General features: G+C 49.4%; 4 protein-coding genes across 4 annotated transcripts; 3 read left to right on the top strand and 1 right to left on the bottom strand.

Annotated features, from left to right (window-relative positions):
- Nucleotides 1-1,657: 1,657 nt before the first annotated feature.
- Nucleotides 1,658-3,143, bottom strand: B0T23DRAFT_309763 (galactosyl transferase GMA12/MNN10 family-domain-containing protein; the record flags this gene model as incomplete). The annotated part of the gene is made up of 3 exons (XM_062834543.1): nt 1,658-2,321; nt 2,377-2,665; nt 2,726-3,143. 3 exons carry the CDS (start codon nt 3,141-3,143, stop codon nt 1,658-1,660), a joined length of 1,371 nt encoding a protein of 456 aa, XP_062694924.1.
- An 8,023-nt stretch (nt 3,144-11,166) lies between these two features.
- B0T23DRAFT_425859 (uncharacterized protein) lies at nt 11,167-11,445 on the top strand (the record flags this gene model as incomplete). Its single annotated transcript, XM_062839939.1, has 2 exons — nt 11,167-11,253; nt 11,341-11,445. 2 exons carry the CDS (start codon nt 11,167-11,169, stop codon nt 11,443-11,445), a joined length of 192 nt encoding a protein of 63 aa, XP_062694923.1.
- Nucleotides 11,446-13,705: 2,260 nt separating this feature from the next.
- On the top strand, nt 13,706-17,195 carry B0T23DRAFT_61295 (uncharacterized protein). Its single transcript, XM_062841540.1, has one exon. It carries the CDS (start codon nt 13,830-13,832, stop codon nt 17,121-17,123), a length of 3,294 nt encoding a protein of 1,097 aa, XP_062694922.1. The 5' UTR covers nt 13,706-13,829; the 3' UTR covers nt 17,124-17,195.
- Nucleotides 17,196-18,082: 887 nt separating this feature from the next.
- On the top strand, nt 18,083-19,696 carry B0T23DRAFT_309358 (glycoprotease family-domain-containing protein; the record flags this gene model as incomplete). The annotated part of the gene is made up of 1 exon (XM_062834517.1): nt 18,083-19,696. One exon carries the CDS (start codon nt 18,083-18,085, stop codon nt 19,694-19,696), a length of 1,614 nt encoding a protein of 537 aa, XP_062694921.1.
- Between the last annotated feature and the right edge of the window lie 124 nt (nt 19,697-19,820).

Genomic DNA, 19,820 nt, shown 5'->3' with positions numbered 1-19,820 from the left:
AAGCAAGCTGTTCGTTCAGGTACCGGGAATCGATCGCTTCGTCGTTGAGCTCTGTGAAGCTGCAATGATCAGGATTGACCGCAAACGACAAGATACCGCTTGATACTCACCTTTCCCGCGAGATCTCGCGATGAACACTGGGACACAGATCCGTGAAGCATTCTTAACGGGCGGATGTTCTTTTGTACCAAAGTAAAGCGATTGCCCATAGGATTTCGAGGATCTAGGTATTCTTAGCACTCACGCACTCTCTATGTACATGCAGACCGCAGAAAACCGCACCTACCCAGCCTCCCAGCACCTTTCCCCAAGGTCAGCCACCGTGGTCTAGAATCACGGACTTCCAAGGCACCAAAGTTTACAAAGAGATGCCATGATGTTTGACATTGGTGAGAAATTTGGAAAGTTCTGGATAGTAGGCTGTCGTTCTGCTTAATCTTGTGTATTCCAAGACCTCTCGCATTTATTCTGCCCTCTGTAAGATTCCCAGGGGGCATCTATAACACTGAGGCAGCCTTAGTCAACGATGACCTCTCCGTAGTGAATGGAGCCTGTCAGACGTGCATTGTCCTTCTTGATGACCGTATTGTGTCCAATCTTCCTGTGATACCTTCCTGGCAATGCTGTCTGCAAAAGACGTACCTGCAGATGGTCAGTGTCTAAACCATGTAGGTAACACTCATCACGCAGCATTGGCAGCGGAGCTCAAACCCAAAAAGATGTCCAAATCTCGCGTCTACTTGCTTCCAGCGGTTGGTGCGCCCGATTTGACAGGGTCATGGTGTTGTCTACTCTCTTCAGACGGCTCTGTAAGTCAACTCGAGGCTCGTGGAAGGCATCGAGTAACAAACTTGCATGCCGTATCTGCGGCAGTGAAACCTGAACTGGTTCGATGCGGTGGTCGTGTCTGTCTGGTTCCTGTTCGCTGAGCCCATTCACCCATGTAAGAGACAGCAAGTGCTGTTTATAGATTGAGCCAATGCGCCTTAATATGCCTCTACAACACATCGCTGATGCTCGATCCCTTTGCCATACCTAGGAGTAACAGCTGCTGACGTAGGTTCGTTTACTTCGTACAAATGTGATGTATGTGTAGCCACAGTAAAGCCCGTAATTCTTGGCGCCAACACTTTCCCGTCACCCAGCCTGCGTGAAGATTTCGGAACAGAAACACAAGGAGGACTTGGCGTGGGACATGACAATCATTATTCGTTCCCATACATAAGTCTAAGATGAGAAGCCACACCCCATAATTCAAATTGCCCACCGGCTAGAAGGACTCAGGTGAGTGAGTCGAAGTGCAATGGGAACAGAATCGAGAAGAGAAAAGGGCCCCGCGATTTCCGATCGGGGAACCAAACATTATCATGGATATTTTCTTTTTCCAGCAATGAGATAGTGAACCTCCTTTCTCAAACATCCCTCATTTTGATGTAATAGGCGTATACAAAATTGGGGTATACAGAATTATATAAAGACAACATGGGAAGAAACTTGATTATAGACGTAGTGTCGCCATTTGTCGGCCAAACCACCTCTAGTTGCTGGCGGCGTACCGTGGAGGGCTCAACACAACTTTAACTTCGAGCGATCGAATAGAAACGTCGTGAGGATCGTGTCGTTCGCATCAGGGTTTCAAGACTGTAGGTGATGTGTTTTAGAACTTGACCTTCTTTCCGGTCAGCTTGAACCAGATCCAGCAAAGGAGGTCCTCCTTGAATCGTTCCCACAACGACCGGTTGAGGTGATAGCTCAGCTCGCGGAAGTTGTACATCTCACCCCAACAGTCTCGGCCCCATTCACATCCGGCCATGTTGACCAAGAAATCCCGATCCTTCTGGTCGTAATGTATGCGCGGATCGTTGCCCTTTTCAGAGCAGGCGCCTGTAGGGAAACTGTTGATCATGCGCTGCGGAAGGAAGGCCGTACTCTTCCGAATCCAGGGTTGCGCAGTGTAAAGCTGCTCCAAGGCATCTTGCTCCTTGTGTTCCCACTCCATGTGCTTCTGTTCGTATGCCACAGGATCCCACCAAACATCAAGTAGATGGTCGGTCCAAGTGCCGCGGCGCATGAAGAAGGAACCCAAATTGAATCCAGAGCAATCCTGCGACAGCATGAGGTGAATCGAGTTCGGGTTGCCATCTCCAATCGGGCTTTTCGAGAGTTCGTCGAGGTAAGGGTCGGCCGGGGGGTGAGAAATGTTCAGCGGATTGTACTCGTTGATGTCGCGGTAGGTGACATCCTCGATGTGGTCGAAAATATGGTCCTGCAGAGACTTCGATGGCTCCATAATGAAGGTGTTGAGGTCAAGCCACCAAACCCTGGGAGAAAATCAGCCACAGATCACATCCAGGAAGCAACAGAGTGGGAACTTACCATTCTGCCTTGGGATATTTTCGCAGAGTGGAGCGGATGAAATCAACCTTTTCCCAGCTCTCGCGCCATTCATGCGCATAGCGTTTCTTTGTGCTCATGTCGACAATCTCGAGATCGTATCCCCACTTGGCAACGTATTTCTTCTTGTTGCGAATCGAGTCCCTCTCGATTGCCCATTCCCTGGCGCCCTTCCACTCCATGACACCACCGCCAACGTTGGCAGCCAGAATGATGACAAACTTTTGACCCCCACCAAGCCATGACGTTCTTCGGTAGTAGTATACCAGAGCTTTCCAGGGTGTTAGGTCACTGTATAATCGATTCAAGGTGGGGGGTTGCAAAGACTCACGAGTGCTGTAGAAGATAATGTATCCTAGCAGGAACAAGAGGCCAAAGGCTAGCAGCATCTTGGTCCTCCTGCTCATCCTCCCCGTGATGCCTCGTATCCTGCCGAGTCGTGGCATGTTCCATCGACCGTGACCAATCTTCTCTCTCTCGGCGCCATGGGTGTTGTCGGCCTTGAATCGGGGCAGCGAACTTGATATCCGACGCATGTGGCGGCTGAAGAAGCCCTGGTTCTGTGTCGAGAAGGACTGGTATGCGGCGCCGCCCATGTTTTTTTGCCTTTCCCACATGACGGGCGTCCCGTTGGATCCGGCGTAGGCCTTGGTAGGACTCGATCGACCGCTCGGGCTGAGGTTGTTTGTAAGGCCTGGACTTGCCCAGCCACCACCGGGAACGGGAGAAGGACTGCGGGACAGCGACATTGCAGTGATCGGGGTGCCTAGAGCAGACGGAAGGACCAAGCGACAGTCAGTAACACGCGGATGACATCGGACAAGTGCCCAACGGCCAGACGGGTGAAAGTGAGACGACGGCCGTGAGACCGCTGGTGGCAGTCACGGGCGTGGGACAGGGCAAAAGGACACAACAGGGACCCCTTCAAAGCTTGGACAAAGGGAAGAACACGTACCCGGGATGGGCGAAAGGCTGTTGGGGTCGTAGTTGCCGTTATGGGGCTCAACCCCAAGGAGGAGGCCCGAAGGAGATCGGCGATTGTCCAATCGGAGTTCGCTGGGAGGGTTAACGGCAGACGACCGTCTTCGGTGATGGGAGCGGGCCGGACGGTCGCTGTAGGAGGACGATGTCCCGTTGCCGTTGGGGGAAAGGGTCGCCAGCTTTGCGGATTTGCGACTTCACCAGGTGGCACTATGGGCCCTCTGGTGATATCGCGCAGGGGTGTAGGGGGTAGCTGGGCTTCCTTGCCGTGGAGGCTCAAGGGCCCAAGCCAGAGGCTGACGGACGGACTGACAAAGTGACGGCTGAATCCACGTTGCAACGGAGGGCCGCCTGACTCGAGATACGGTACGTCGGTACGTAGCGGTTGGTGGTTACGGTGGGCTGGCTGGCCTTGGTGGCTGCGCTGCGGACGGTCGGATGGGTGTCCGTGGTAGTTAGGCTCTGCCCAAAGAAGGCAGACTGCGTGTACTGTCGAATATTGGTTGTGCTCGTGCGGTACAACCGAGAGGATCTGGTTGTCCAAGAAGGGGATGTGGACGGATGGGGATGGGACAAAGGGGACCAAGGACCCGGTGTGTCGGAGACGTCCGAGTTTCGGGTTGGGTTGCAGGGCGCGCAGGCTGCTGTTGGAGGAAGAGACCCGGCGCCTGTGGTGGCTCTGGATGGTAGACGGGTGCTGCAGAAGCGGCACCTGGACACGATATGCCAACCTTGAACCCAGCCAGCTGTTGCTTCCCTTGAAGATGCCCGGATTCGGCTGTATGCCGGGCAGATGTCGTTCAGTGGATCGCTCGCCGCGCTCGATTACCTAACGGTTGCTTGGATTATGCGTGTCTTGGTGGACGGGAAGAAGAAGTAACAAACGAGATCTTCAGAGACAACTCAACGCAGATTGTTTCACTAGGAGAGTGAATCTCTTGACCGTTTCAGCTATGGAAGAATTCCAGTGGCCGTGGGCTAAAAATCACTTCAGATGAACAGCCCTGCCCGTCCACTAAATGGCCAGCGTGGACAAGCGAGCGAACAAGCCAAGAACTTTTCTAACGTGTTTAAATCTTCCATCCTCCCCAACTTCATCGCGACCCCCGGCCGTCCCCAGATATTCTAGGGGCTTTCTCCATCAACAACATTTTTTTCTCTTCTTTTAGCGGCCAACTTTTCAACAGCTACCCACGCCAAGATTGCCCCGACACATGCAGGGCACCACCCAGGGCCTGTTCACTGCGACCCCTGTCTAGGTACTTTTTGGAGTTTACACAGTACACTACGGTCTAGGGTGGTTGCGACTAATTGCGACACCTGGACGGTGATGGCATGCAATTTCATCTAGAGCGGGAATCCTTAACACGTTCTGATGACGGCTCGCGGAAGGCCCAATCCTTTTCCTGAATGTCTTCACCGTCTTTAGGCTTAAATCTTCCAAAGCATGGAAAGGGGGAGCAGACGCTAATGTTGAACAGGGATGTCGGGCGCGGACTTGACTTGCTCTCGTTGGGTGCCTTGCAGCCTTCACGGTACTACCGGCGGGCAGTACAAGCGCATCGGGCATTGGACCCCTTCAACTCTCGGCTTTTTTTTTCTTGACAATCCTGGGGCTGTAGTGTACCTGACGGCTCTGCAACAGAACGCAGGAGCCAATGACAACGTTCCAATCCAACTAATTACGCGCTTGGGGCAGCAACTTGGGGAATTTGAGGGAGACCTCCAACTTCTCCCAAAACTGTTTTGCTGACTGAATTTGGTTCCTTTTTCAAAATCCCCTTCTCAGCCAGGCCAAGGGCACTAGTTACAGAGAAATTACCGGATGTGGGACAAAGCACAAGCATGTTTTGGCTTGCAGTCTTCGGCCGATTGCGCAACAGAAAGCTAATTGACCAACCCCCTGCTTGAGATGGTTATCTCTTGGCTTTGATCCGCCGCTACGGAAGACTGACGCGGAGTCGGTTCGCTGAGCGAACTGGGCCGATTCTTTTACCCCTTGTCTAAGCCAGAACCGAATACTTGGGGGTTAGCGGTGGAGTCTTTTGCCAACCCCCTCTCATTAAAGAGGGGGAAAATTTTCTGTGGGACAACCGTTTAATCTAGGACAAGCGCCGATCGGTACCATACACAATCGGCTATTAACGCTGCGCAAAACCACTTTTTAACATCGTACACACCGGCAACACAACCACACTCAAACTCGCTATTTCTAACCGCCGACTCGCACTCTATACTCTAAAACTATAAAAGTAAATAGTCTATATATATCCATAGATTAATAGAAGTTAACCTACTATTACACAATAGATTTTAATAAATATTTTACTAAAATAGGGGAAGTGCCCGTTGGCTACCGCGGTACGCGTATATATTTGACTGCCCGCCAACATATTGAACGCTTTAGAACATTGCGCAAGCCGTCGACTATTAGAGAAATTACTACTATTATTAACAAATCGCATACCTCTATATTTCGCTATATTAAATCGCTAATAGAGTATAGTAAACTAACTATATTATCGCGTTCAAAAGGTCGCCCCCGTATATTAATAGCCGCCGAAGAGGATGCTATTATATCGTACGTAATATTCTACTTCTAGGGACGATTTCCCGCATTATATTAAATAATTATCAACGCAATAAATCGGTTACAGTTATTACAAAGCGCTCTAAAGACCTACAACGCAACGTAGTTAACGAATTTCCTTAAAGACCACCTAGAATTGAAAACTACGATTTACCGCGCCATCAATATTAAAAGGAGGTTCTAAAAATTAAATAAAGAATCTATTAATAAGTAGTTTAACGACTACGAAGCCGTACTCAAAAAGTACAATATTATTAGGGAGGACATTTAGAACTATAATAAAATAAATATAAAATTCGGTTATATAGCGGGCGGATACGTAAGGGTAGTTGTGCTAAGGGATCTAGCGAAGCAGAAGGTAAATCAACACATTACTTTACTAGTAAATTTATATAAGGGTAAATATTTACCGTTTCTCCCAACTAAAAATTAACGATATTACCAACCGAGAGTCGGCTACCCTTATAACTAGCATAAACGCAACTGGCAAGACTATCCCCATTTATATAATATTTAAAACTAATCTAACCGAGGATTTTATCGCTAACGACCTTAATAACGCCGTCCACTTTACTAAATTACCAACTAGCTTTTCAAATACCAACCTCATACTCAATTAATTAAAGTATTTCAATTAATACTCCTTCTACTTATCTCCAACATTTACAAAATTAAGGGAGGAGGACGGCCATAAATTGGGAAATAAAGGGTTCTCTTTTCAAAACTAATTTGGGTATAACCAATATAGGGTTAACTATACTAACAAGAAGCTCAACGATCTAAACAATAGAGTGGGGTTGAGAAGGCTATACCGACTAATTTACCGTCTATTAATTATCAATAGATTTAATAGTCACTATAGTATAGAAATTAAAGAGTATATTAATACCTTCAATATTATATTAATAGTATTACCTCCCTACTTAACCTATATAATACAGCCACTTAACGTTAGAGTATTCTTATCTCTTAAAGCTCATTACTAGAAGGTATTACAACAATTCATTCAACGTAGAGAATTCAACTTTACTTGCACTACATTTATTAGAAAACTCAAAGTTCGCTCCCCCCCCTATACCCTCATTTCATATCCCTATTAATTATAACATCCCCAATACTTTAGTATATCCTTAATAGTAGTATAACCGGGTACAATATCTTTAACAGGTTTTCTAATATTAGTATATAGCCAGTTAACCGTACGAAAATCCTAATATAAATCCGAACGAAGTAACCTAAGAAAACTAACCCCGCCTTACCCTCATTACTCCCCAAAGAAGACCGCTTTCAAGAAACTACTAAAATCATTACCTATATTAAAGATAAATACTACTATACGTTCAATTCGCCAACCTATGCCCATTATTACGCCATTAAAATCGTAATCTATAAGGCGCTATTAATATATAATACCGTATAGGAGTACAACCGTTAAAACTAAAAGAAAGCGGCTAACCTCGACCATAAAATAAAGAGACAAATATATAAATTACCATAAGAGGGTGAGGTATTGAGTTTTTTAAAGGGAAATTTCAACCAACGTACTATCGAAAAGCAATAATAAGAGTAGTTGGCTAAGGAGAAGAGGTAATTAATGGCCGTTAAATTATACAATAAAAAAACTTAAAAGCAGGTTTACAATAATTAACTCAAAGATTTTATCAACAGTAAGGGGAAAGTTATATAGAGAATCTACCTTAATAATTAGAAGAAGGAATAGTTAAAGAATAAGTATATACTAATCTACGAAGAGGATATACTCAACGAAAGAGAGGAGGAGGATAGGGATAGGTTATTTACACGTAACACAGTAGGTATACTAGTGCCAACAGTCTTTAAAAAAGTATAGGGTAACCCCTCTTACCTTTTCTCTAACAACTCAATTAATATTAATCTAAGTAATAATCCTTCTACTATACAATTACTAGAACCCTCATCCTCGCCTCCTCACCTACCTTAATAATCTACTATTAAAATTACTACCAACATTATTAATCATCTCAATACACAAATAGTCAATACACTCTTTAAAAACAAGACTACCTTTATTAACAATAATAATAAAATTAACTATAGAGAATTATACAAGGGGGAGGATAATAGGGATAAGGAGGAGGAGGAGGATAGAAGTAAGGAGGTCGACTTACCACTAATCTAATTAATCAACCGCTATCTCTTTAACCCGCCCGCTACGCCTAAACCTCATACTATATAAACTAGACCGTCAACGCCAACCATCCCTTCTACTTTATTACAATTACAATCTTTTAAATCAATACTATACTATAGGGTTATAAAGTACGTTAAGAGTATTGTAAGACCTTAAATATAGGTAAGAAAGCAAGCTGCACGTATTAAGACTATACTAGTAAAGTAGGAGGCAATAGTAAAGGAGGTGCCGCCCGTACCCAAACCAGTACTAGCGCTACTAATAGAGGGAGTACCAGTAGAGGGGGCACTAGTAGAGGGGGTACCAGCACTAGAAAATAATAAAAAGTAACTATAATTCGTTCTTTTATTTATTTACTACCTTATTAAATAATATACCGGGTTTCTAATAGCTTCCAACAACGTTATTGTAGTGTATAATGTAGTAGTTTAGTATAGGGATAGGTCAGATTACTAGTAAAATTCTATGTGGGCTGTCCCAGATTAAACGGTTGTCCCACAGAAAATTTTCCCCCTCTTTAATGAGAGGGGGTTGGCAAAAGACTCCACCGCTAACCCCCAAGTAATGTTGCGGGTGATGTGGTGATGTTCGCAATCTAAAGGGGGTCAAATCTCCTTGTCTCCCCTCCGATGTTTCACCATTCTAGCACCCGCACAAACCTGGTCCTCAACGGAGATAGAGGTCATGGGGGTCTGCACTTAATGAACGACTACGGGGTACCCCACGGCACGCCATCTCGACCCCTACCTAAGACGATGCCAATGACGATACATTTTCTGGATAACAGGTGGTAACCTATGGCAGAAATGGCATCTCGACCTCCAGATGTCAACTCATATCGAGGATGGCTACGGTACCCATGAACCTTTGGTTTACTGTGGTGGCGTGTCGCAGAACATCGCTGGTAACCCACCATCGGTTACCAAACTTTTAGCATTATCAACGGAGATGGCAAACCAACTAGACGTACTCTCGTAGGGGCCCCACGATAAACTGGATCAACTGGCGGAGTGATTCTTGACGATCCTCCTTTTCTTGACTACCCCAGGCGTCCTGGTCTTGAATGAGAGGACGCTGGAGCTACTCGGGATGTGGCAACTTTTGCTAGAAGCTTCAGAACACTGATCATAGTCTCCAGCCCCTGCAATAAGAGAAAACCAAGCTTATGGCCTAGCCGCCCTGATGTTTGGACAGTTTGTTTGTCAAACACACATAATGGATGTGGAAGAACACATGTCCATCTTCAATATCCATGATGCCCAAGTCTTCTTCAGTGTTAATAGTAAGATCGAAGCCACCAAGATCAACCGCCGCTATCTAGTGTATTGATACAGCAGACTCGACAACATGCAACCCGTAAAGGTTTGTTAGCGCGGTTCTTATGACAGGGTCTACAAAGGTTTGCAGAAAAACAACGGGACAAGGACATTCGGTATAGAAAATTAAGTCAAGTGTGTAAAGCCCCCAAAACGCAACTACTTGATACCAACTTCTTGCATGAAATGTGGTGGAATGGTGGTTGATAGCGAGGAGTGTGTTGTAAAGTCCCGCGCTAACGAACCTTCCTAGGGGGGATATACATAGTATACAACTACAGGCTCCTCCTGTCCAAAGACAAGTGGCTTTTCAATAAATCGACGGGAAAAATCATACAGATTTCACAATGCGACCATCATTCTATATAGCTATTCGAGCTGTGATGATTGGGGGGGAAAAAAACCAAAAAAAAATCGAGTTCGGTGTCGGTGCCTTTCGCGGGCGGAACCAATACAAAACCCCGCACGCACTAGACTTTAACAGCTCGTATGGCAGCCTTCACAAAGCAACCCCCAAGCTCGTTAGCACTATGGCTCGCGGCCAGCCACTTGGCCCTACATACCTACCTATTTCCACCAACACACTTTGCGCTTTGTTCCACCTGAGAATTAGCTAGGTAGCTTTTCTATTCCGCCTAAATCAATGAAGTAAATAAGTTGGAGTAGCTCGTACCGTGACCTCAGTGGATGCAGATAGTCTTGGACACTGAGATCCTACAAATGCCTAGGTTGAAGTAGTACTTGCCATTCCCATTTTCAACGCGACTTCACTCGGTGACAACACTATGCTTAACTAGAGCTCGCTGGAAGTTGAGCCACCTGCTTGGGACCTTGTGAGCTCAAGAGATTCAGTGCTGGATCATCCCGCCCATAAAACTCGTCAGAATGCTTGTAAGTCATGACATAACGTGTGTGACAGATGCTTGTAGCCGACGAACCATCCTCTATTTTTTCAATTCTGCACATGTTTGACCGTAAAATGTCACAGACATAACTTGTGATGTCGATAATGTGAATGTTTCAGGTAACGTTTCCAATTGAAGCAGGCAGCAAAACCGATCCACTCTCAAGGCGTACGAATACTTAAGCGAACAGTTCTGTTGGCAGAAAACGGTACCTACACTTGCCCCTGGTCATAGCAAAATTCTAGACAGCTAGTGATTCGTGACGTTGAGGTCATAGCGAAACCGATTTTGGGCAAACGCTTCGGAGTTCGGACTACACGCATAAAAGGAAGAGATCCGAATATCCCTTGACTATAGTAATCGGGAAGGTAGCACATAAGCCGATAGCGCTTTTGTCCCAACGGAAGAGTCCGGGAATAGTATTTGCCTGTGGTTGGATTGCTCCTGCCCACATCACCGACGATACGATGTCGTGTCAGCCGACCCGCCGACCATCCGACAAGTCAGGGCAGGGAGGTAGCCAGCGACCAATGCCATTCAAAACTCCCAGGTCAGAATGCAAGTTGGTTCACACACCTTATTCGTTCTTACGCGTCAGCGCAATTTGCGGGGCCCGAATAAATTCCCATAACTCCTCATCTGGTTCATTCCTACTTGCTCTCTTCCGTTTTCTGTCTCTCGTACATTTACACCGACTTAACAGCCTAAAAACACCTACGTCCATTAAACACCGAGTCAAGAGAGATCAAGCGCCAGTTTAAGTCTACTACCGTCTTCTGCCCCACCGCGATAGACCTACAATCATCCAAAATGCCCTCTTCCACCGACAACGTTCCCCAGCCGCAACAATCCATGGAGATGGTGACCCCACAGGACGCCATCATCTCCCAGCAGCCTGTAGGTCAAATCCTCGCCAATCTGAGCATCCACACACTGGAAAGCGTTGGATCGTAAGACTAACCAAAGACTTTGAACGTAATTCAGACAACTGAGCCACAGCCCGAGATGACGACCGAAGGAACATTGCGCGGCGGCTTCGTCGAGGAGTGCAGCTGCTGCTGCTGTTCAGAGGAGTGCGCTTGCTGCTAGAGATCTTACCGAGCCATGGGCCCGGCGAGCTCGGCAGAGGTGAGATGTGCGAAATGATTCCAAAGAGCTCGGTCAGGCTTGCGAGGGAGAGGCCGCTGGCTGAGATGAGGTCTGCCTGAGTGCCCTCAGTAGTCAACTTCGTTTGTGCGGTTGAATTGAATCACTTTCTTGTCATGACAAGTCAAAGCTTGGCTCCCTTACTACCTGATGTGATGTCCTATTTCTTGCTGCAACAAGAGAAGCGTGGAAAGGATGTATAACCTTGATCGGAGTGATCTCTCATCGCGTCGACTTCAGGCCGGCCCTACAGTTTGCCATTGGGAATTAGGTGTACACGTACTCGGGTCTAATTGTTGAGGATCCTTGCTGTGGTGACGACCAACTTGGCATACCAATCTCCACTTAGCATCTACGTCTTGATACTCTAAACTCGACCCGATATTCACGAAACGATCAGATGTTAGTCTGATGAATTTCTAGGTGTTTCCTCCTCGTCGTTGAAGATGACGTCTGAAGCAGGGGAAATACCTTGGCAGCTTGGCGAAAAAAGCTTGGTCTAGCGCCATGAAGCTTGGCAATCTTGGCAGGCCCAAGTTAATGATGGGTTTCAAGATACTGTACACTATGGTAGATGTTGGAGGGTGACCGCTTGTTGCTCACTCTGTGTGTGACCAACGGTGCAGCGAACCAAGGGATTTCGAGTTTTATCCAACCCAGCTCTCCAAAGTACCAACCCAGCCACACCGGAGCTTTGAACAGAGAATGAGGCTTTCCATGGATAATCCTTTTCACTATCTAACGGTCCGAACCGTATTGATAGAAGGGGCACTTGATAGTAATCTCCTCTCCTAAAAGCCGCGATGCCAAAGATGCTACCTCTGAGGTTTCTTGGCTGCGAAAACAAAGACAGCCACCCGTCAAAGAAAATGAGTGTGATGTCCGATGGGTACACAGACAACGCGCCTGTAAAGCCCCCGAGAGGATGAGGGTCTGAAGCCATCTGCAACCGCAAACACAAGAGAGAGATGATGTGCGACCTCACTGGTTAGGTAGCAAGACATCACCGTCACTACCTAGATATATGTAAAGTTGCTAGGCTCGACCTTCAACGTAACAACATGCCAAGGTGGGGGATTGCAGTCACAAGTAGATTGAATTACAGAGACCCGCAACCTCAACATGTCATCCCGTCTGTGCCTAGGGCGTACTGCGTTGTACGTGGTGATCACGAGCCAAAGGACGGACGGGAAGTTCCCACACTTTGAAGGTTGGGGTTCTGGACTGTCAATAACATTGTCAATCCAAGTGTCAAACGCGGTATCGCGTCTCTGATTGATATTCTAGCGTGTTTCAGCGATGGTCGATACATAGGTAGTGTATAGCGGGGTGAGTGACAAGATGGGGTTGGAAAATGGACTTGCTGGTCTGGAATCATTGGGTGGCTGGAGGTGCTTGATGATAATTGGGGAGGAAGTGGAAAGGAAGTGGAAATGTTCTTCTCTCTTCTTCCCGCCGCCAAGAATCCCAGGCGGACACAGGCGGTGGCTTGGCTTGAGCTCCACACAAGCTGACCAATGAGAGGCAGACTGTACAACAGACAGATGCCAAGAGCTGCCAGGGCCAACAGCTTCCAGCCAATCCATCACCAGCAAAACAGCATGGCGGCGCTTATTCCAGACTACATCGTTCCTCGGCTGCGCCAAACCTTCTCCATGACGGCGCTTTGCTCAACGACGAGACACAGTTTTAGATGAGTCGACCGGCCACTCACGCGTCTGGTGGTGCATGCCCTGTAACAATTGGCACGATGGACGAAATGACTGGAATCCGCCATGACCAAAGACATGGCCTCTCTTTTTCTTGACTGGGCCGCCCTCCTCCTCCTTCTCCTTCTTTCTCTTTTGCTTCGGGTTGTTGCTATTATCAAAGTGTGTGTTGTGTGTATGTACGTGTGTTCGCGGGTTCGACAGTCTTTTCTTGTTACGGTTCTGCCTCAGCCACGGGATGGAGAGGGAACCCATTGTTCATTCGTTCTAGTCTTTCACCCGAATCATTCTGTCCACTCCCCCTTCGGTAATTCAGTCCGATCTCGAATTTCATTCAGACAGTATCTGGCAGGTCCTGTGAATAGGTAGTCACACCTCCTATTGTTTTATCTTTTTGGCCCACCCAACTTGTCCACCCGCAAACACATGGCTCACTCACTCGTCTCACACCTTTGGGACCGAGAAAGTGTTTTTGTCTTTTGATGACAGGACAGGACTCCAACTTGATCTCTCCTTCAACAACTCGCTTGCTGGCCATCCGAGTCTACTGCGAGCTTCCCGACCATTCACACTCCTTTTGATGAGTCGAACGACTTACGCAACATTACATTGTTCACGATGGCTGTCAACATGAACGGTCCGATGGCGCATCCGGGTCCCTCATTTCACCATACAGTCAACAATAGGAAGGAGGAATGGGAGGACTGGTTTGACGATGAGCCATTCACACCGATTCAAGAGGAGGAGGAGGAGGAGGAGGGTGAGCTTCCTTCCCTTACCCCAACCTTCAGCAGCCCCTACGACACCAACAATACCAACTATACGACGAAACCATCAACACAACGTACATCGTCCTCGACGGCTCGCCTTTCCATGCAGAGAATCAGGCGTGCAAGGTCACGTCAGAGGCAAAAGGCACAGAATGCCAAGGCTGGCATCACGTTAATCACAGACATGACAAAACTGAGGCAGCAGCAATTACAACAACAGCTAGCCAACCAGGAGGCTTTGAACAAAGGAAAAGGACTCGACGGGAGTGGAAAGTTCGTGGACGCGGCTGCCCTAAACGCACTGGAGGGAATGGCTTCAGACGAATCTATCGGCACGTTTGCTTGGCTAAGGAAGAAGAAGAGCAACAGCCCAGCTTCAGCTACTCCGATTGAGAGAAGGATGGATAGGCTAGCGGTAGATACGCCTACTGTGGCCGAGCTTTCACCAAGTGTTGGCGGCATCATGATCGGATTCGCCATGCCATCAGATTCAAACGTCGTCATCAGTCCACAAACTGCCGTCGTTGCTACACCGGTTGACTTGGACAGATACTTCTCTCCGCCTCCCACAACAAAACAGCCCGTCTCAGTCTGGTCACCAGACACTCCGGATTCCCAATTTACCATCAACTCGTACAGGACAGCAGGCCCCAGTGCCGGCACCGTGCCGGCTGTGCCTGCGGTTCCCAACAAGTATAGACATACCGGGGCAACAGAATTCTATTTCAGCGACAATGAAGAAAATTTGCTCACTCCAAAGGGATATGGAAAATCAAGCCCGCCAAGGCTTATTACCACGGTCTACTTCAGTGATGATGATGACGACATGGCCACTCCGGTCACTCTGTTTGAAGAGGATGGAAGTCCTTTGGCGGTGCGACAGAGGTCTCTCACCAAAGCAAAGAGTCCCGTATCTGCGACATTAACCGCACGGTCACAACAAGGTTGGTGGGATCAGATTACTTCCCCATTCACGCAAAGCCCGGTAATGTCAAGAACCCCTGTTACCAGCATTCAAAAGGAGGACGACAAACAGGACTGGTGGAAGATGGGCAACAATGGGTCTTTGTCTCCCAACAACAATACCCTTGGTCAGGGGTCCTCGGGAATTGCCGTGGAAGCAAATCGGTCACCCAGAATTGTTATTCAGGATGTCTCGCAAGTTGAGGCTTCTTCCTCTTCTTACAACCCCTTCGCGACATCATCAACGGCGACAGCATCCTCCTTACCAACAGCAGCAGCAGCGATGCCAACAACAGTACCGATGGTTTCGCAGCCACAATCCCATGCCGAGAAGGCTCGCATATTGATTGAGGAGAACGAATCGACTCTAGCTGAATTGCCTCCTCCGTACTCGCCCCCGAAGAGGAACCAAAACGTCCGGAATGCCCAGAATGTCGAGAACATCCGATACCGAGCCGTGTTTCCTTCCAACCATCCGCTGAACTCCATGTACCCACCTTCTCCGGGTCCAGTGTCTCCAGGTCTCGCGCAGACGATGACCTCGCAAGGCGCGATCGATTTGCCCTATGTTCCTGCGAGGCCACCTCCTGCCAGACCTGCGTTTCATCACGGAGACTTCCCAAACGGGCCACCCGGTTCCTTCGTCCCCGCTGCTCAAAGGCTGAAGGTCGAGCAAAAACGGCGCCGTAACGAGAAGGAGGAAGCTGTGGCGCGCAAGATCGGTGGAATGTGGAGAGGACGTGGCTGTATTCCGGAAAACGGCTGCTTTGGCCGGGCCGGCCGAGAAGGCAGGAAGCGTAGACGGTGGTGTTTGGCCGTCTTCGTCGTCACTCTCGGGTTGGTAGCGCTCGCTGTGACGCTCGGGGTCGTCTTGTCGCGTCCCAAGGCTGGCAAGCCCGCCCCTTATTCGCCTTGGCTTAACCTCACGGATTACCCGCCGATCCCGACGGGCATTTCCACGGTCATTGGCACCGATTCTGTCACTGATACCTCATGTGCTCAGGACCCGCGCTTCTGGAGTTGTGCACTGCCCAGAGACCAAACTGCACAGGCGGAACCCTTTGCTGCCGATCAGCCCAGCTTCATTATCCAGATTCAATTCGACAACAGCACACAACCAGCGTGGAATGTCACGGGCCAGACAATCCCCACGCCTATTCCCACTCAAGATGCTGAAGCAGCTGCTTCGCCGTCCCAGACTGGGAGCAACAAAAGCTCCGTTACTAATGGTACCGAAGCAAACAAGACGAGGGGACAGCGTCCACAATCTGGCGGCGAGCCGATGGGCTTTATTTCTGTCGTTAAGAGCCTTTTGCGTCGTCAAACCCAGCAAGCCCCGAGCCTTGGGTTCATTCCGCGCCCATCCCCGCCCGAGTTTCAAGATATTTACTTTTTGGGAAACACGACCGACGGCATCATGTCACAAGACAAGGCTGGAGAGCCGACTCCATTTTACATCAGCATTCTACGAACTCTCGATGATTCTGTTGGGCCCAATGCCCTCGCTCGTCGTGACGAAGACTTTGATTCTGCCTCCAATCAGCTGAACGAGCGGCAATCCAAGAGCGGCGGCGTCGATCTTTCCTTCATCCCGCCTGTCCTGAATCCCGACGGAACCGGCGCTCCGGCCGTCCTCATGCCCTTCCCTACTCAACAGCCTCTCCGCCTCTTCGACCGCGGCTTACCGACCGAGCACTTCGGCTTCTACACTTACTACAACAAGAGCGTTTACCTCACCGGCGACGCCTCGTCAGACCGCGTCGGCGGCTCCACGGCCTTTGACTCCAAAGCCATCATCACCTGGCTCTCGGCGCGATACAAGGTGGAAATCTGGACGCGGCAGGTCAACGCCACCCGTCTGCTGGGGTCGCAATCCAACGGTGGAGCTGCAAGCAACAACAGCACACGTCCGGGGACTTTCCCATACCCCATCACAGTCACGCTGGATACCCATGGTGGAATTCCAGGAAGGAAGTTTGCGTTTAGTCGTGGGGTCGGAGCGGGCGGCAAGATTTTGATGAATGACACCAAGTTTATCTTGAACAACATGAACCAGACAGGTGACTGGGTCAACCCCGGCGCGACATTTGATCCGAGCTTTGGAGGGATGGATGGAGGTACCGGAGGGTGTCGGTGTAGATATACCAACTGGGTGAAGCTGAATGCAGGTGCTGCTTGATCTCATATGGGATATAGACCTGGTGGACGAGCTTCAAGCCACAAATGCATGGCGGGCGCAGGAAGTTCAAAATTATTGCTTTCAAGGTTTATTGTTATTTCTCGCTTTTTCTTTTCGTCGACTTTTCATCAGAGACCACGTCTCTATACCAGAAGCGTTGAACATAGATGTTCGTATGGGAGATAGGAGAAGTCACTCGGACACAAGATACCACAAAATCGTTCAAGCAAATTGTTAGTTAACAGCCAAAAACCGACCCGTGTCAAATGTAAATTCAGTTGTGTATAAAACAACTTAATTGAACATTCCAAGCGAGAAGGCAGAATGTACACTGGCTGACTGGCAATTTTGATGTTTTGAAGCAAGAGCTAGTGAAAAGGGGAAGGAGCGTTCACCCCCTGATTCTGGCAGCTGGACAGCAGCCGTTGCCAGTTGCCAATGAGTGCCCTAGCTTTTGTTTCTCACCTCAACAACACCATCAACCCATCAACTTGAAGTTACTCCATCGTCAACACATCCTGCGGTCGGGAAGTGACCTTTTTCTACACCGGGTAATATTTCATGGAATCTTTACCAAAGACTTTCGACTTGGAGGTTAGGTGAGCGCGGTTTGACTCTCAGGTGAACACCATCGTCGCTCCTCAGCCGGAAGCCCGATTCGGCAAGTGTCGCATGGTGGACGCTCACTCACTGCCTAGGTATCTACCTATTTAATCTATCAGATGAAGAAGAGTCGATAGAGGAAAATAAACATGAGGCAACTACGACTTTTCCACGGTACTGGAGTTCGAGCATGGACAGTAAGAGGAAGGCTCGGGACAGGTCGTGTTCGACAAGAGCGACCACAGCAGCCATGGTGTTTAAGACGAGCATCTTCCCCCAAAGCCATGAGCACATCTCATGAGCCAACATCAACACCAGCGTTAACTCAAGCATCAACACCGGAATCAACATCAAACATGCACATCGCCAATTTCACAAAAATTCAGAACACTATGGCTGAGCCACGGCACAAGCAGGAACAGAACAGACTTCTTGGACATGTCACGCAGTTCAAGCGCCAGAAAGGACTCCTCACCTTGGCCATTGAGACATCCTGCGATGATACGTGCGTTGCCCTCCTTCAGAGCTACGAGAGCACCGAGAGGACCGAGAAACCTGAGTTGGTGGCCCGCCTACTCTTCAATAAGAAAATCACGTCGGACCAGCGCCAGTTTGGCGGCGTCCACCCGGCCGTTGCCGTCGAGTGGCACCAGCGCCACCTCGCAACCCTGGTCGAAGAGGCCATCCGGTCTCTTCCCGAAGGCAACACGTCGGCTTCCCAGAAAACCAAACTGCCGTACCGGACCCCAGACCTCATCGCCGTCACCCGTGGCCCCGGCATGCCCACCAGCCTGGCGACTGGCATGGAAGTAGCCAAGGGTCTCGCTCTGGCCTGGGGCATCCCGATCGTGGGAGTCCACCACATGCAAGCACACGCTCTCACGCCGCAGCTCGTCGAAGCTCTCGACCGCTCCGCTGCTTTCAGCGTCGCATCATCACCATGGGAAGCACGCCAACGGGTCGATGCCGAAGTAAAAGCAGCATCAGGACAGCAGGAAGAGGCTCAGCACCCCAACCTCGATTACCCCTACCTCAACCTGCTCGTCTCTGGTGGCCACACCCAACTGGTCTACTCGGCCTCCCTGACGTCGCATCTCATCCAGTGTACGACCGATAACATCGCCCTGGGCGACATGCTCGACAAAGCCGCGCGCAAGATCCTTCCGCCCTCGATGTTGAACTCGGGTCAAAATGTCATGTACGCCGCCGCGCTAGAGCGCTTTGCTTTCCCCCGCTTCCCCATCGGCGCCGACGAGAGGGAGTACAACTTCAAGTACACCCCCCCAGCCACGCGGGCCGCCGAGATCGAACAGCACAACTCGCCCTACGGCTGGCACCTCTCGCCGCCTCTGTACGCCTCTAGGAAGATGGAGTACAACTTCACCGGACTCGGATCCCAAGCGCAGCGGATTGCCGACTCTCTGGACAGTTTTTCTTCGTATGAGAAACCCACGGAACAAGTCCTCTCGCTGGAGGACTCTCCCGAGTCCGGGTCCGACTTGGCGCCCTCACCCGACTCTTCCACCACTATTCTCTCCCCCGCCCTCAAAGAGGAAGACCAGATTGAGCAGCGCCGCTACCTAGCCCGCGCGACGATGCAGCTAGCCTTTGAGCACCTCGCCTCGCGCATTGTCATGGTGCTCCAGCAGCAGGCCAAGACGTCGGGCGAGCAGCAAAAGGTCAAGACGCTCGTGGTATCGGGTGGCGTGGCGAGCAACCAGTTTCTGAGGCACGTTCTCCGTCGCGTGTTGGAGGTGCGCGGGTTCGGACACATTCGGATTATGGCTCCGCCTGTAAACCTGTGTACGGACAACGCGGCCATGATTGCGTGGACCGGGTCGGAGATGTGGAGGGCGGGCTGGGTGAGCAAATTGGACATGTTGCCAATTAAGAAGTGGAGCATGAGTTCGACCGGCGAACAGGGCGGGATCCTGGGAACGGAAGAGAAACCCTTTTATGTGAGGCGTTGAGCCGCGACCGTACGGGTAGGATTAACTGGGAGTATCGCGACTGCTAGGTTGAGAAAGAACACATGCTGTGTGCATGGGTGATGGGTGTTTGGGGCGCTAGGGTACTTTGTTATGTCTTTGTGTA

The sequence above is a fragment of the Neurospora hispaniola genome (genome assembly GCF_033458365.1).
Source record: "Neurospora hispaniola strain FGSC 10403 chromosome Unknown B0T23scaffold_2, whole genome shotgun sequence".
NCBI classification, from domain to species: Eukaryota; Fungi; Ascomycota; class Sordariomycetes; order Sordariales; family Sordariaceae; genus Neurospora; species Neurospora hispaniola.
Note: the sequence above shows the minus strand (reverse complement) of the source record. Positions and strands in the feature narration are given on the sequence as shown.